The sequence below is a fragment of the Mixophyes fleayi genome, chromosome 2 (genome assembly GCF_038048845.1).
Source record: "Mixophyes fleayi isolate aMixFle1 chromosome 2, aMixFle1.hap1, whole genome shotgun sequence".
In the NCBI taxonomy this organism is placed as follows: Eukaryota; Metazoa; Chordata; class Amphibia; order Anura; family Limnodynastidae; genus Mixophyes; species Mixophyes fleayi.
In genome coordinates, this window is record NC_134403.1 from 375,405,742 (window position 1) to 375,424,506 (window position 18,765).

The 18,765-nt window shown below is 41.9% G+C and overlaps 1 protein-coding gene across 3 annotated transcripts in view; it reads right to left on the reverse strand.

Moving 5' to 3' along the window:
• The window catches only part of LOC142139676 (V-set domain containing T-cell activation inhibitor 1-like), a 42,910-nt gene extending 25,066 nt beyond the window's left edge, over window positions 1-17,844 (reverse strand). For 2 of the 3 annotated variants that reach the window (XM_075197492.1, XM_075197493.1), the window contains exons 1-6: window positions 17,753-17,844; window positions 15,196-15,259; window positions 8,038-8,083; window positions 7,401-7,724; window positions 3,992-4,270; window positions 2,182-2,258 (exon numbers count right to left, since the gene is read on the reverse strand). In XM_075197492.1, coding sequence (XP_075053593.1) covers window positions 2,224-2,258; window positions 3,992-4,270; window positions 7,401-7,724; window positions 8,038-8,083; window positions 15,196-15,207 — 696 coding nt within the window. In that variant the 5' untranslated portion in view covers window positions 15,208-15,259; window positions 17,753-17,844 and the 3' untranslated portion in view covers window positions 2,182-2,223. The remainder of the gene's footprint in view (window positions 1-2,181; window positions 2,259-3,991; window positions 4,271-7,400; window positions 7,725-8,037; window positions 8,084-15,195; window positions 15,260-17,752) is intronic. The other variant, XM_075197490.1, reaches the window with a different exon arrangement.
• Between the last annotated feature and the right edge of the window lie 921 nt (window positions 17,845-18,765).

Sequence of the window (18,765 nt, forward strand, 5' to 3'; positions counted from 1 at the left end):
TTCTGTAGTGTAATGTATCTTTTCTGTAGTGTAGTGTAATCCTATAGATCAGTATAGTGTAATATATATATATCTTTTCTGTAGTGTAGTGTGTCCCTATTAGTGTAGTGTTCCTAGTGTATTTTCTGTAGTGTAGAGCTCGTTGTTCAGGGGCATCAGGCAGCAAGAGAAAGGGGAGAGTCCCAGGTCTGGACTTTTATAGTTCAGACCTGGAAACTCCCAGCAGCAGCGTGTGTGGTGATTCACCACACACACACACACACATGGAGCTCTTGTGTCCAGGGGTGATGATGTCATCACCCCTGTCGGTACTCCCCACTGTGTATGTGTCCAACAGTAAAAAGCAAGTGTCCTTACTTTTGTCTATGGTCACTTTCAGATAACAGCTTTGAAACCTGAGTTGTGTGTGGGGTTTTACAAACACATGCAAAATAGCTAATGTTGCCATGTGGCTGGGAGGATGGGAGATACTTTGAACAATGCATGAAATGGCTTGAGAATCATATCATAAGAGAAGATTCTTCAACATATATATATGAATATATATATCACGTTTCTAATGTGTTATTAAATCTACGACAGTAAAAAATAAGCAAAATTTTCACCAGTCAGTGAAAAAAAAATTATAGACAGCAAACAAACTTCAAACACAGATTGTGAGATTGTGTATGTGGTGTGAACCCCTTAGTTACATCAACCAGACACACTTTTATTATACTTTTGTGTTGATATAGCGTGATAAGGTGAAGTTCCTGCCTCTGCATTCAGCAGTCTCCTGGTTACTAATACCTGGCTTTGCAATTGAGCACTATTCACAGAGCTCTACAAAGTATCCTCAGACAAGGACTGCTGTACTTATCATTGCTCACTCTGCGGGGCATATTCAGTAAAGCCTGTGTTATAATTCTGCATTGCCACAAAGGCTGTGTTATATCCCTGCATTATCACAAAGCCTGTTGTATTCCTGCATTGTCACAGATATAGTGTTATATTCATGCATTACCACATAGGCAGTGAAATATATTTCTGCATTACCACAAAGACTGTTATAATCCTGCATTACCTCAGACACTGTGTTTTCATCTGTCTTCTTTTGAATACTGCAATATCCACCTTGCTTGTGCTCAGGCCATCACTATTTGGGGTGAACTGCAATAAATTCCATATTTTTTTCCTACTACATCACCTCATATTCCTGTGAGTTCCTAACGTGCACTCAGTAGAATTGGACTGGGAAGTTGTATCATGCTCAGAAGCATTATGGAAGTAGTAATATTGCATAGGATAAGGAATAATATAAGAAAAATATATTGGGAAGATTTGTAGTGAACAGATTGCTGCACTGTATTGTAATGATCCGAGGTTTATAAATGGAAATTGTTCAAAGAGAACAGGAGAACTTTGCCTGTACCCACTTGCCCACATTAAGTCGCTCCAAGAGGAAGCAAGAGATCGATACGCAAAAATATATATATCAACTTATGTTTGCACATTTTGTTGTGCATGCTCAGTATCACAAGTCTTTCTCAAAAATTGGCAACGTCCTACTCTAATTGGGGGCTCATAGTGACCGGTACCCGTGCAGAGAATCCTGTTTGCTCAGAAGAACAGAGCAGGGGCCTGTGGGAGAAGCAAATCACTGAACCCCCCCCCCCCCCCTCTCCCCCCCCCCAAAAAAAAAATGTTTCTCCAAGGTCCCAGCAACTGAGGGTCTCTGACCCTGATAAACCTCTGAGACCCTCAGTTCTGCTGAAATATTTATGTAGCACCCTGGTAACAGAAATACACATCATTCAGGCAACCGTGTTCAGTCAGTAAAGGTGTAATTAGGATGTTTAAGGGTTATTTGGGCTCTTCAAGATATGGGTCATAGTCATTCTGAGCTAAACCACACGGAGGAACGTCTTTCCAAAGTGAAACGGACAATGAACCCGGGAAACATTATTCAGATGCTACCCATTATGTTAGACTATCCAAGCATCCAAATACATTTCATGATCTGGCCAATAGGTGGCACTATACTGTGGAATCAATGGATTATGCATCATTACCTTGGCCAGGCAAACAACATGGCAGCAATCATTAATATAATAGATGCTAATGTACAGAGAAAAAACAATATTGCTAAAAAGAACATAAGGAATACAGACAATACATGTGCACAATATTTTATTTTCATACCTTTATGATCACCGTCCTATGCAGTGCTCCTCTACCTTGTAGTTACAGCTCATCATAAGTAACTGTTTTTTCTCCATCTACAAGATAAACACAGAAATGACACACGGCTCCCACCACAAGTCCTGATACAGTTATATGTGACCATCCAGCAATGCGGAACCTGAAATCATGTACAAATTAATGTAACGGAGGGAAGATTCTGTCAAACAGATTTATTTATTTACAGGTCATTAATGAATCAGGAATGTGAAAAAACTGCAAATAAATATGACGCACCGACTTTTGCACAACTGCCACTCTTTTGTGGAGAAGAAAACAGATCTTTGAGTCAACAAGAGAGTATCAGTGTGTACAACGTTTGCACGCCTGATGGGAGGAGATGGGAGATCTCAGGCATTTCTCACTAAGGGCAGATTACGGCCATCAGTGCACATAGTTTTGTACTGAAGTGCAGAGAAATGAGATTACATGTCCGGGGACTAAATTACATAAGGAATGTTGTGGCGGTTACAGCTGTACATAAGGGCGCACAGCACTGCTCCTCTCCGCACAACGATTTGAATTCTCCAACAACTCTGAGGTCCCAAAGACAAGGTCTCTGTCTCTGTACTTATAATGGGGCAAACTTTACACGTTCCAGGTACAGTTCTGCAGGAAACAGCTTCTCTAAGTGCACAATGTAAGAAAAACATGCAAACATACAAGGGTGACACGTGTAATAACGACAGTATCATAATGATTACTATAAGACATAACTGAGGATAATCCAAGCAGTAGTTTAGGACAACTCTAAGGTTGAGAGGAATGAAAGTGTCAGTGCTAAAGGGGACGCAGGATGGACTTTGATGTGACATTTCTTACTGTTCCCACCAACGCGTTTTCACATTTCTTATCCAACAGGAAAAACTACAAAACTGCAGATTGCTTTTACAGAGTGTTTACAAGTGAAGTGGGTGTGCGCCCTAGAAATGTACTTGGTGGATAAGTTGGCCCAATTGTACACACGAAGAAGCATTGTCAGTGCACACACATCTGAATGGCCACTTTTTGGAAGAACCTCCATACAAACGCGTTGTGCCACCAATTTTGCACATAATGGTAAAAGTAAAAATGTCACTTTGAAGCCCAGCCAGCTATGTCTTTACCACTGACTTAATTACATTTTCTCCTAAAATACTACTTGTTGGACCCTCATTTGCCTCTTATATAAGACCCCTATTACAGTGGTGAGGGGATATCAGTTACTTTTGTATATTTTAATGTTGTTATTACATAGTTTTTGCAGCTATATAAATGTACTTTCCTGGGTGTTTCCTGGCATCTCCCTGTAAGTACCAGTCACCACCAGTCTCTGGTACCACTGAGGACATGTAACCCCCCAACAAGACATCTGATTCTTATATTTATGCTCCAGATCAGGAATTACTGAGGATAGCCCACAATCAGCCAGGAATTCCCTGATCCACACAACTTCTCTGATCAGGATATACATATCCCAACAACGCAGGTCATGTCATCTTGAAGCCATGTTCTTACGTATCGTGGATGTATATTTGCAAAAACAGATGCAGAACATCATCCAAGAAATGGAAAGTGACCTGTAAAATGTGTGACTATCTTCACTGGTTCCTGAAAATAAAATGCTGAGTAGATTTGTTTGACTTGGACATGATTTGTCCAGTGATAGCTTGTATCAGTCAGCTGGCCGGAGGGTAGGACAATGTGCAGTATGTCAGGACTCCCACCTTGTTTACATACTAGTGATCAATATCTCCATCATTAATACCTTCTGCTTATGTGAGGACGTTACCTGATATCACAGCCCGGGCCGATCTTCTCACTTTCCCCTCTGTGATATGACAGAGATAATGTTCATCTATGTCTGCATCATAATTCAGTACAGACTCCACCACCTGTCTCCCGTCACTGAGGGTGGTGATGCTACTTGTTCCATAGCTGGAAAGATCTTCGTTCTTTCTATTTGTCCATTTCACCAGTGGATCCCGGTACACACCGATCCCGATACACTTCATACGTCGTTTCCCATCAATGTGCAGCAATGTGACTGTTGGGTCACCAGCATCTAAACCTGAAACCAATACACACGTGACCATATGTATAAACTCCTGTAAATAATAACTGTATAATTGGTGAGCTCTGGTGTCACCTCTCAGTATTCATTAAGAACGCAGTTTATAAGTTATAACATACAGTGTAACGTACATTATAAGACTGTCACTTCATATTTCTATTCCCAGCAGCCTCTTCTCAGAGAACCCCTCAGTGACTTATTATATACTTATAATTTATACCCAGAAAGCAGCTCAAAGTGAAAGTAAACAAGTAAAACATTAAAAATGAAGAATACACCTGCAACTAAAATGGTCTGGACATAAAATCTTCCCTGCAGAACTATAAGGTATAAGGGAATACGTTGGGAATTAAAACATTTTGTATTAACATGAGACATAAATAACTAATCAGTAGCCATATAAAAAATACAATCTTGGGGAGACTCCTGATATATAGAATCCAGAAGGTTACAAATACTATGATTCACTTACTTGTATCACGTTTACCAATATAGATGGATTTGTATTATTTTTCCCCTTAGTGTAGTTTATTAGATATATCTGAACATGGTTAATGTAAATGATATTTCATTCCTATATCTGGTTTATTTTGCAGACTGATGTGATTTAAGATGTCCTGTTGTCAGGTATTGTTAAGTTGGTTAGAATGATATATTATGCTTGTGTGGGGACTATCCAGCATTATACATGGAAATGTTGTATGTTAGAGGTAGAGACATAATAGGAGACATGCTTTGAAAAGTCTGAAGATGAAGATGAAGATGAAAGTGTCATCAGTCTAAATACTGGAGCGGATTACACACCAAAGATGAAGCTGAGCTGAAAGAGGTGCGTACACCGGGCATATAACTGGATGGAGAGGTTGCATTCAGCTCTGTTTATCTAATCATTATAGAGTAGATTATTTCATTCATGATTGAAGGTGGCCCTCGACCTCACAAAGGTGACCACTCTCCATTAGTTGGGGCAGAGCATTCTCTTAATCAAAAGGTGGATTAACCCCTGTTACACTGTACAATATAGAGAGCCATGAAGCTGAAGGTTAAAGCAGGACTTTGAAGTTCCTAAGAGGCTCTGTGTGTCTTTGACTCACTGGATCAGTCTATAGGGTCCATTTATGAAGCCCTAATCTCCTGCATTAGGCAAATTACCCATTAAACCGCAGTCCCCATAATATTCAATGGGGACTGTTGTCTGGGCAATTTTATCAAGCTCCAAAAAGCTTAATTATTCAGAGCTTGACCCTGATGGCTGACGCCAGCTGAAGATGGTGTTATCCATTCAATCCTACGGGGAGATGGATCTTCGGTTCCCTCTCCGGCAGTGTTGCTGCCTCTCCCCGGCACTGTTTTCCGTAAATGGCTCCTGCCCGGTAAAGGCTCCGGGTCAGAACCCAGAGTTTTCTGTACTAAAAAGTCATTTCCAGGAGAGTCACATCGCAGCAATGTCCCGACATGACACCAGTAAATGGAGCTGAGAAGCCATCTGTCATCACTGCGATTTTATGTTAGTTTTAGTTTTCTGTAATAACACCTCTGATTAGTGATATCTGGCAAATGTATTTTTCCATCTAAGTTGCCAGAATTAGATGTGAATTTTACAGTGTGAAAAAAGGAAAAAGAATAAATAACAATAAAACGATATATTATTATTATGAGTGCAAAGCCGGGCCTGGTAGTGTGGTCAGGAGATGACGCCAAATAACAGCCAATAACGATCATTTGGAACTATAATTAATAGCAATAATGAGCATATAGATTGTAGTTGGGTTACTGTTGGCAATGTGGCAGCCTGCGAGGAAACGAGGTCCCACTGGACTGAGGACTTTTTATTCATCACCCGTTTCTCACAGCTCAATGTACTTTATTAATCCTTGGCCCAATCCATACACTAGAACATCGGTATATTATGTCTATTGTTATTTCATGTTATTAGGTACATTTTTGCCCTTGCTATTACCTGCAATGTTGTATGTATTGGAAATATATAGAATGTTGCATATTGTGTGAAAATAGCAGGACTGTAGAATCCACATTGTATGACAGGAGAGTTAACTAAGTCATGTTAACTAAGGTAATTACCATTTGTCTCAAATGTCCATTGTTATAAGGTGTGGCTTAGATCTGGGCTGTTAGTAATCAGAACGATGTCTGAGTGACTGCTAAGATAGCTAGCAGGCAGCCCCAGTTAATTATCTAGGTCAACAGGTAATGTGGGAGGCATTAGGTTAATACTTCCAGATTATGTGCAATGCATCTCCACAGTACTATACTGGCTGATGTAACATTGGGAAATGTATTAATATGTATTAATATAAATGGTATTGTATTAAAATGTATCTCAGACATAGGATGTCTAACGCTGCAGATACAATGCGTCAAATGTCTTAATGTTTCACACAAGCATAACGTGTCATGTTATTCCCTGATGTAATATTATAACCCTTTGTTAAGTGTATCCAGCCAACTAGCTAATTCAGTCAAGCCATTCAATTGTATAATCAAGGTAACAGAGATGGTATATTTTACAGATAAATAATTTAAGTGTCCACTGATAGACCCCTCCAGAAAGGGGGAGGATTGGGACATCTTGACCCTATTCCCTGAGCAGACAGCCAGGAATATAAGGAGAGCAGTATTGTATATCCATCTTGGAGGATCCTGGTGTACAAGACATCAGCACAAAGGACTCTGGTTCAGTCATTGCAGTGCTGCTGGAGGAAACCCTACCAGGACAAGGTCTGTGTGAACCAGTAGCCCGGGATGGGGGATACAGGACTGTCTAGCAAATGGTAGTGGTAATACTACGAGAGGCTAAGATTCTGAAGGATACTGAGATTGCTTCTTTGGGGTGCTGACTGCAAGAGGCTGCTGGAGGCTACACGATACCATTTACCCTGTAACTTGTGAACGTATGGTGTTGTCCTTTCACCTTATTTCTATATATTCAGGTCTGCCAGAGAGAGCTGAATCCCACAGAGGGTAACCACCATCCCTGCTAAGGATGGTATCCTCACATAGCCTTTGAGAGATATGGTATGTGATCAAAATATGAGTCCATGAGAAGACACTGGATGCCTCACAATTACTGTATGTATCTGATGATATTGGGTGGAACAGAACTTACGGTCTATGGATAATTTCACCATCGTGTCTCCGTGACCCTTTTCATGGGCAGCTCGGCAGTAATAAGTGCCCTCATCAGAGAAGGTGACATCACTCAGCTTCAGGTCCAGTCTTCTCATTGAAAACTCTTTGGACAATTCTGTGCGACCTCTGTACTGAGAATCCTGCTCCTCGACACTGTCCCGACCTTCAATGTATTTGTGAACCACCAACTTTCTACCATCATCTTCTATCTTCTCCCAGAGCACACTCACACCGTCTTGTACAAAAGGGAATGAACACGGGAGCTGGACAGTGCCATAGAGGTGAGTGGTCACTGCTTCCCCTGTAGGTGAGAGACAAAATCTACATTAAACCAGAATTCAGCTGTCTTCCTATTAGTCCCTATTTCTCAGGACAGTCCTGGTTTGGGATATTTTTCTCAATATGACCGTACCCCATAACTCGTCTCTGAGAGGTGTTTACAACGTGCTTGAAAAAAGAAATATGGAAGGATATAGAAAAGTGACTCTGAAATGATAAAAATATTCTTATAATTGACGCCCTGGTTGGACATAAAAACAAAGACGGGGAAAAGTTTAGTTTCTATTATTCCTTTATAAACTGATAATTTCTTATAAAATGATAAATCTATTTACCCAATGACTGTCCAGTCTGGAGACTTATCCCGAGAACTATCAGCATCTGGAACACAAATGTTACATTATTAGATCATGAAGAAGTATTTTCCAAATAAGCTATTTTATGTAATTGACATTATTTATTTTTACAATACTGGTAATACATTGATTGGTTAAATCTAGTGCTGTTTTTGTAACTCACCGGAACTGAGTTCCAGCACCTTTTATCAACGGATTTTCCAAGTTTTAAAAGTAACTTTTGAACATTTGATGTTAGTTCCACATGAACTTGAATCGACCTGCATTATAACGGTGCATGCGGCTGCTTGTGTGTCGAGTCTGATGCATGTGTACTCCGTGCACGCTGGTTGTGATGGCGCTGCTTGACTTGTGGCGCTGCGCTGGTTGTGATTGGTCGTGTGGTCACGTGCTGAGTGCTTACTGCAGGCGGCGACCGTTATGTTTCATTACACAACTGACGTGTGTGGGTGTCTACAGTGAGTGACTGCGTGATGTGAGTTCCGGCACCTTTTTTCTTACAAAAAAAGCGCTGGTTAAATCCAATAAGGGGAGGGGTTAGGGAAACTCACTGTTTTTCCATTTCTATACTTAATAAATGCAGTAACTAATTTGCATTTGTTTCATGTACTTGTGTTAGTTTATTGTTTATTACAGGTATTGTGGATGAATAGTGGTATTGACACTGCACAGCCATCATCATCATCATCATCACCATTTATTTATATAGCGCCACTGATTCCGCAGTGCTGTACAGAGAACTCATTCACATCAGTCCCTGCCCCATTGGAGCTCACAGTCTAAATTCCCTAATATAGACACACACTCCCACACACACTCCCACACACACACAGAGACTAGGGTCAATTTTGATAGCAGCCAATTAACCTACTAGTATGTTTTTGGAGTGTGGGAGGAAACCGGAGCACCCGGAGGAAACCCACGCAAACATGGGGAGAACATACAAACTCTACACAGATAAGGCCATGGTCGGGATATAAAGTTATAGCATTATTTTTATAAACAATGAAAAGCAGATTGTTATTACATGATATGCAGACCTCAGTTTGTCAGTTCTATGTTCTTCATCCTTTCACAAACACTTGTTTGATTAATCATATATATTTTTGGCACTGCTATGGGCACCAGGTTACCTCTGAGTTACCAAACTTCTAAATACATTTGTTTAAGGGGCACTATGTATTTGTGGGAGAGTTTGGGTCAGACCTGGTGCTCTATGTGAAATATATAGATAATGTATATTATATTTGGGGGTAGTGATAGTCAGTCTATTGAAACGTTTGCCACGCATATTAATAATAACATTTTAAATCTCACTTTCATCAGCACTTATCACAAATCAGAGCTTAGTTATCTGGATACCAGACTTTTGGCAAAAAGTGATACATTTATTACAGAAAAATGTAGAAAAGATATAGGATGCAACAACTATTTACACAATAACACCATAAAGCAAAGCTAAGGGATTTCCCAAGAGGACAATTACACAGGAAATTGTTCAATAAGAGAAACTTTTGAAAAACAGACAGGAGATATTTTAAAAGCCTTTGAAGATAAAGATTGCAAAATAAGCATTTATAGAATCTCAAACCTTAGATAGACTAAATGCATTATCTAAGAAGACTTTGAAACTAAGTGAGGGGTGTCTGTCAGGACAATAATGGTAACCAAGTGAGACCTCTATTGCTGGTAACCCCTGAAACCCCTTCTCCAGTCCTGTATAAAATAACAATACTCTTCACAAGATAATAAGTATAAAATCACATTAGAGAAGAAATACGGCCACGTTCGGTATATCCCATATTATATGTGGTACCAGCTGCAAGGTAATATAAATGCCACATATTTATACAAAACAAAAATACAGTTGTTGTCAGCGCTTATCCTTACACTGCGTATCTGAGTGTATCTAGCAATATAAACACATGAGGTATTAGTCCATAAGGCCTATTTAAGGCTGTTTTGGGTGTGGCTCACAAGCCAGCCCTTGTTAGATGTAAGCCTCTGTCCCTGGGAGACGAGTGCATCTGATTTTACTGCATTTTAATAGTATTTAAAGCATATAGGTCAGTGTAGGACCTGCATATAATGAGGTGCCCTTGACGCAGGCTTAAATGTTTTGATCAAAATACAGCATACTTGCCAGCTCTCCTGGAATGTTCGGGAGACTCCTGAATTCCAGGTAGGTCTCCCGGACTACCGGGAGAGCTGGCAATTCTCCCACATCTGCCCAGTTCCTAGTGAAGTGGACAAATTTTGAACCTCCATGATGCAATTCTCTGATAATCACATCAATTTGGCCCGTCTCCCGTGGTAAAATCGGTGGTAATCGTTTCAACGATTGCCACAATTCCGACAAGGACAATCCATGATTTCATCAGAATCACTGACTGTCAGCACGCTGCTTCCATTGGTGATCTCCAACGTCGGATTGAAGGTAAGTCTATGTCATTTTCATTTGGGTTTTCATTATTTTGGATTTTTTTTGCAGGGATTGTCCGTGTTGAAATTGTGGGAATAGATAAAGCATACTCAACCCGGTAAAATTACACATTTGCGTCATTACATCATGGGGTGGGGCCAAAATGATGTGATTAGCCGGGCCCCACCCACTCACGCCCCCCCCCTGCTCCTCGAGATGCCCAGTAGCCAACCTGGAGAGGTTCCGGCACCTGCACAGAACTAGGTCATGAATGAAGGTGACCTTGTTATAGGGTCGGAGTCATTAAGGAGAGTAAGGCAAAAAGGAGTAAATGTTCTCTGGGACTAACCATGTTACACTGCAAGGGGTGCAAATTAGTTTATTATTTTGCACATAAGATAAATCTGGCTGTTTTGTCAGGTAGCACACAAATACCTAATAGCTAATCTAAGACATGCTCTACCCCAACTATATATCTGTCCCCACATTTTTCCTTTACCTCCCCTCCAATGCAACATAGTTTTGCCCAGGTGCAGAATTACCCCTTTTTTTCTTCTTTCCTTTCCTTAATGATTGAGGCCTAGAATGTCTATATGGTAAGATACACCTGAAGAGACCAGGGAGCTGGCTAACAGGTAATGTGAAGAATGAGGTCAGACGAGTATTTCTGGTTGCTGCGTTTTCCACTTTCCAAAAATGCTTCACCAGCAGCAGCCGCCCAAGTGCGTCTGGCCACATAACATGATACATTCTGCAAGAATGTATGGGGTAAAGTGTTTTTCACAAATTCATCAGGTTCTTACTCGGATGCCCCCAGGACTTATGCTCCTAGTAGTAAAGATTTCTTTTTGGTGCCAGGAGGTGAAGAGACTGATAGTAACTGATGGGTAGAGGTGGAATACATAAGAATAAGAATAAAGCAAATGGTCGGAGCGGGCAGCCAGCAGGGAAAACCGTAGACAGGCCAGTAGGTCAGAGCGGGCAGCGAGCAGCAATGGTCTAGAAACAAGCCAAGGGTCAAGATGGGCAGCAAACAGGGAATATGCAGGAAACAGGCAGAAGGTCAGGTAACAGGTAATCAATCAGCAAAGTTTTCTGCAAAACAGCTGGTAATGAAGTGTAGACACATTGCTGTAAACGGCAGGGAGGCTAAGCCCTCCCTGCTTCTTAAAGTACTGTTGGGCAATCCCTAGGGCTGTTCAGAGATGAGCCCCTCTGCAGCCATATTCTGCAGAAACCCAGCTGACCGCACAAGCAGCCGGAAGAAGCGAGTTCAAAGCTTCAGAGTTAACCGTCATGATTAGCGCAGCGGCTCGTAACAGATTAGAGGGTAGGAGGACGGCAGGAGGAGAGCATTGAGGTGAAGACTGGAGTGTACAGGAGCATCACAAATACTGTCTGTAATATGTTTTGCATCATTTATATCTCAATGCTCCAGGCACATCCAAAGAACATGTTACTGTGGGCTCAGCCTTACGTGGACTCCATGTATCTTCTTCATTAATTACTGAGGAATCGGGCGGCAGAGTTCACCCAGCAGTGATATCCTTATACTGACTTCTAATTGTACTATGACACATGTGTAAGAATTATGTGAAGTGGTAGATAACCGGCAGAATGGTTAAAGATGATAAATATCTGACTCGATATTAGAAAGAAATGAAACTTTAGATTATTATTAGGGTTTATTTATAGAGTTCACAGCGTTCTGCAGCATCATGCATGGTAGATATAGGTCATATAGACAAATAAAAGTTCACAAATATTTGAATATCACAAGTAGAACTGAAAAGTACTTGTAACAAACAAGCAGTAATGCAGCCATGGGCAAAAATATCAGCACCCTCGCAATTTTTTTCTAATAATGCCCCATTTGTTATATAAAATTGTTGAAATTAAAAAATATTTCGGTATCCATATATGTAGATCTTTGGTTAGCAGTACAGTGTAGTAAGTCATAGCTTATTCCACACAGAAATCCTTCAATGGGCTGGGAAAAATTATTGTCAACTTTTAGAAGCAATTATAAATAATTAGATTTCAGGCATATAATTCTCCTTTACTCTGAAACATGTGTTGTAGCTGCTGCTAAATACCACTCATTAAACAAGATTGAATATAGAAAATGAGTCATTCTCCTCTTGTGTCACTGTGTGTACTGCAATGAGCATGGAGAGAAGGAAGAAAGTCAGAGAATTGTCTGAGGTCAGATATAAGACCGTCCAGCCAAGTACGGACAATCTCAAGACTGCAGATCAGTCTCCAGACACCTTGATGTTCACGTTTCCAACGGACATGATGTTATTAAGAAGTTTAAGGCTCATAGATAGTACTGTAGACAACCTCCCTGGATGTGGCCGAAAGAGAAAACTTGACCAGAGATAGCCAGGGGCGGATCCAGAAGTTAATTGTAGCGGGGGCGATTTAGGGGGGGGCGATTTAGCCCCGCCCCCTTTTTGACACCTAAGTCTGCTGACGGCTGCCCACTATGTGCAGATCCGTTCAGCAGAGAGAGTTAGGGAGAGAGTCCTGCCCGGCTGCTCTGATTGTGTCAATCAGAGCAGCCGGGCAGGACTCTCTCCCTAACTCTCTCTGCTGAACGGATCTGCACATAGTGTGCAGCCGCCGGCAGCAAGCCCCTGCTAGGGGGGGCGATCGCCCCCCCCCCTGGATCCGCCACTGGAGATAGCCGCGCAGTTTTGCTCGAATGGTGGAGAAAGCACTTTGATCAACTGCTAAACAGACACAAGCTGACAAGATGACAGTTTAAATTCACACCATCTGTTCTCAACTGAGTGATAGGGGGATCTAAGGTAAGAGGCCCAAGAGGGCCCCACTGGTGAGAGAGACATAAGAGTGGACCAGACTGACAGCAGAGAGGTGCAGGTCCACGGCTATAGGAGCTGTGATTATTGCTATTTGACCAAAGTCATGTTACCAAATATTAAGTATTGGGTGTCAATAATTTTGTTAATGTCATTTCTTTTCATCTTCTGATTTAAATGGCAATACATTATTAAATTCAGACTAAAAACAAAGGTTCTTTAATACTAACAGAGACTAAATTGTGAGTAATTTAGAGTTATTTAGAAAAATTACAAGGGTGCAAACAGATCTCAGTGTGTGTATTTGGAAGAGAATTTAGACTGTACGCTACAAAGAGGAAGCATTGCTGCGAAAGATTATGAATGATTACATATTCTCTGTACAGCGGGATAAGACCACACTAAATAAGTAACTGGTAATAAATAATAATTGTTGTGGTCTTACAGGCTGACTGCTATACATGATAATAATCATATTGATCTTGGATCATTAATTGACCCAATATTCTAGGACCAACTATAATATTGGGTCAGTTGGCCGTTATGGGCTGTGATTTTGTAGTATATGTGGAAACAAGCAGCATGATGAAGCACATGTGTAGCTGAGCACAGAGTGGCTGATTCATGTTCAGACATAAGTCCGTTTGCGTGTCGGAACGGACCTGACGCCATTGAATTGCATACAATTCATGTCTGAGCACAAGTAGTACATACGACCGCCTACGACCTGAGAGGTGGAACGGGGAAGGGGCGGGTTAGCGTAGGTCATGCACAGTGAGGGCGTGCCGAGGGCGTGCTGAGGGTGTGCCGAGGGCGTGCCGACACAGATTCAAGTCTTGTTTTTCCTGTAAGTGCGCTAGGATTCCGCCGTATCATTTGCATCATCTACAGGGTGGGTGTAAGTGCCGACTGATAGAGGTGACTGACAGTCTTTGTATTAAAACTTACATGTATGAGTGCCACTAGCTAGCACAGAACATGTGTGTGCAATCTTCCTTGCATAAAAGGTTGACTGACTATTTAAATGCATTGTATGTACAGTAAGGATTGAAAGTATATTGATTTATGTATTTGATGCAAAATAAAATAAAAAATATATTTTTGAAATGCAGATTTTATTAATGATTATACTGTTAATAGTTGTTCATTTATTTTAGGATTTATAGTGACCATATGCATGTGCGTACACAGCAGTCTGTTCTGTGTGTCTACGTATGACAAGTACTGTGTGTACTTATACCCACATTCTAAAGGAAACGTATCTTGAGATCCGCTAGAATTTGAACGTAGTCTGAACTGCGCACAAGTTCCGTGTTATTTTTAAGATGCAATTTATGTGTTCATCTGAACATGAATAAGCCCAGTATCTCCAACGCGCTGTCAGCCATACCGCCCAGCTGTCCCTGTCTTGGCGGGACAGTCCCGATTTGAGGGCTCTGTTCCGCTATCCCGTACAAGACAGCTCTGTGCCGATCAGTGGGAAGGTTGGAGGAGATCCTGTCCACTGGTGCTCTGCACGGCAATGAAGGGGTTTGGAGGGGAGGACAGTACGGGCCGCCCAGAGAGATCACCGTTGGGAGATATGGTCTTAGCCATTTTCCAAGGAGCAACTACCATAGATGTAGGGGCTACAGCTACTATGGGGCCCACAGCTGATGGGGGTCTGTCTTCCCTGGTAAAGCCCTATGTTCATATGTAAGTTTTTCACCATTGAGCAGTCCATGGGGAACTTTACAAGTTTTTGTTATGGGTACCACAAATATCTAATTATGCCCCTTTTGTTGTCCCCAACACATAGAAATACCAAATATTCTCCATGTAATACTCAAACCATAAACCCCTCTAGGAGGAGCTCTGGACTATCAGCTATTTAAAGACTCTTAATCTCACCATGAGGTCCATGGATCTTTCCTTGCCAGTTAGATGCTTTCTGCTGAAGGACGGAGTCCACTGTCTGTATAAAAACACAAACAATCATCAGAAACTCCACATCGCAGTTACCATTTACTTTTAGTTCAGTGAATTGTAATTTCTGATCAACCAGACCTATGATTAGCGCACACTTATATAGAGATGCTGCTTCCAACCTTGATACCTTCCTTATAACTGAGTCGAGGACAATGACAGGAAGGACGCACTCTGTCACCCTGACTTTCACTCTCAACAGATTAGTTGTGGTTTTACTGATTGTTCTTGGGGTCCCCTCTTACCGTCAGTAATCTGCCATCACTGACCACTGGCGTCTCTCTCTTCCAGTGGTCAGTATAGTTACAGTCATATAAAGATTACATATACTGTTCCCTGCAGTGAAAGGTTTAGAGGAGTCACGTCACTGTTCAACCCCTTGGCTTCTAGCTGTGTGGACTACCGGTGCATATTGTAGGAGGGGGGGGGGAGAGCCAGCAGCCTGCGGAGGAGGAACCAGTTAAAGATGAGCTGTCCCTTCTCTGTTTCTCCTCCGATGGGGCTGAGTCTATACTTTTACATGATTTTTCAGGATAAGCAGTGAAAAGATAACATTTTCACACATGTTAAATTTACTATTTTTGGTGAAAATGGCGAAAACTGGGCTAATGCTGAAGAAATTATTTTACAAATATATGCTTTATTTAAATAAAAAAAGTGTCTTCTTGGTGAATATCCCCCGATGTCTCTGTCCTAAGAAACCCGGCGGAGCTCTCTGACCAGTTCTATCACTTTTCTAGGGAGAGGCCCAAACTGTGACATTTTTCACTTTCATATCTGGAAGCAAAGAACTTGCGCTGTTACCTCTCACTAATCCTGGACAGTATCACAGAGCAGCTAAATAAAGCTTTACTGCCGCTGCCTTTGTGATATGTTTTGGGATAAATCCAGGTGATAAGCAGAGGTAAAAAGACATCACTGCAATAGTGGAATTTTGCTTATATTAAATAGGCCCCTGAGTACCTTAATCCTTAGTCACCATTCAGCATGGACGGAATAAAGCTCTGCTCCATCTGGACACAGAACCAGTGTTCTGTTAGGAGGATATAGTGTAACGCTTGTGTATGGTGATTTCTTTACACAGTTCTCTGAAGATATTTTACCATAGGAATTCCCAGAGCTGCTAACACTGAAAATCTGAATTCCAGCTCTCACTTTACACGTCCTGGTTTGTACAATAATTTAGCCTGGTGGTTCCCAAAGTGTGCGCCGCGGCTCCCAGACGTGCCGCGACGCTATCACTGGGGTGCCGCGGGCCAGCCATAGAAAAAAGAGAGAACACAAAAACTTACCAATCCGCGCGGCGCATCCTCCTCTCTCACGCAGCTGTCATTGAATCACAAGCTGCGTGAGAGAGGAGGATGCTGGGTCCCGGCGCTGCTTTGATTGGTAAGTTTTTGTGTTCTCTCTTTTTTCTATGGCTGGCGCGGGGCAGAGTGAGAAGGATCATGACAGCATGGCAGAGGAGAGGGACAGCGTGAGAGAGGGCAGAGGAGAGGGACAGCGTGAGAGAGGGCAGAGGAGGGGGGAAGAGCGTGAGAGAGGGCAGAGGAGGGGAACACTGTGACAGAGGGCAGAGGAGGGGACAGCGTGACAGAGGGTAGAGGAGGGGGACAACATGACAGAGGGCAGAGGAGGGAGACAGCGTGACAGAGGGCAGAGGACGGGGACACAGCGTGAGAGAAGGCAGAAGAGGGGGACAGCGTGACAGAGGGCAGAGGAGGGGGACAGCATGAGAGAGGGCAGAGGAGGGGGACAGCATGAGAGTGGGCAGAGGAGGGGGACAGCGGGAGAGGGGCAGAGGAGGGGGACAGCGTGAGAGAGGGCAGAGTGCCTGGGGCAGAAGGGGCAAAGTGCCTGGGGGCAGAAGGGGCAGAGTGCCTGGGGGCAGAAGGTCTGGATGCAGAGGGGGCATTTTTGCATACAACTAAATAAGTATTTCTTTCCTGACCTAAATACTTATTACAATTTTTTGACCCAACTACTTCTAAAACAGGACTGCTCAGTAATTATTTTGGAGGGGTGCCTTGAAAAAATTTGGAGACTCTAAGGGTGCCGCAAACTGCTAAAGTTTGGGAACCACTGATTTAGCCTGATACATTTCAGAGGTCGCATTAAAGTTAAAACAATATATTTATTCCAAAGAGATATTATTATCATTATCGTTTATTTGTTAAGCGCCACAAGATTTCTGTAGCGCTGTACACAGTACAAACAGTAGACTATACAGGGTGAAACAGTACAGAACAATAAACACGAAGTAACAATACTTCATAAACTCCGGACACCTATCTTTATAACATGTCAGCACACATTCTAGGAACGTGTTACAAGTTATAACAAACTAATCAATAAGGCAAGAAAAATTAGAAGACCTCTTGCCTATAGCAGGAGTCTGTATCATTTCTAAACACTCACTCCAGGGATACAGTGTAACAATCATATAAAACATCCAGTGCTGATAATGATAGAGAGAACTTACCAGGCATCCAGCTTCTATTCAGCTTCTCTAACCTTTGTCGGCTTTACCATCCCAGAAACAAGTGATGCAGCTCTCTATGTATTCTAATTGGTCACTGTCACAGCATACAATCTCTTTTAGTACATTAGAAACTCCACCCACTCTGAGCTTAAGTGAGGATTGCGCAAATACCTCGGAAAACCCAGATTCAAAGTGAAGCTATTTCTCTTGTTGTCACAGTTAAAACCTTTGACCTCCACTGTCCCTTATCTGTTCTCTCCACACTCCTGAGCACAATTTATTATTTCAAAGACACATTATAGGGCTGGCAGTGTAATTAAAAGTCTCCAGTGACATTGTCTTGCCTCAGAGCCTCCTCTGTATTATTCTTCTGAAGCGCAGTGAATCTCTCGGGTACAAGCTCTCTTACATCCGGGATCTCATCTGGTGGGTCACGGTTTAACTTAAGTACGGTCTCCTCAACTGCATCTATATACTGGTTTAAATCTCTGTTCAATGCAGCGTATTCCAACATGACGGATTCCATGCTGCCCACATGTTCCGTGTTACAGTCTGTCTGAAGCAGATCTAATGCCTCTCCAGTTGCAATATCTGTGTCTACATAAGTTTGGCAGTTCTTCAGGGATGAGAGGGAGATATCCACAGAGGATAATGAGATTAAAGATGCAGCACGAACAGAAATGGTTTAATAATGTAGGGCCTGATTCATTAGTGATCGGATATTATCTTTCCTCATCTTAAGTTGCGATGAGTACTTTAAGAAGAAACGGGGAAGATAAGAAATTCGCAATTTAATAAGGAATGGAAGGTTGAAAAACACACCCACCTTCAGTCCTTTACGCAACAGAATATAAGATGCAATGAATCGTCTTCACTTCTTCTTATTTTAAGAAAAGATAATGTATTACGAAATGGCAAATGTGGGAGGTGCTAAGAGTTTGTTTACAAAAGTAAAAACACACTCGGGAGTGTATTATGCAGCACAGTTGTAACCTAATTATTAGTTGTTACAC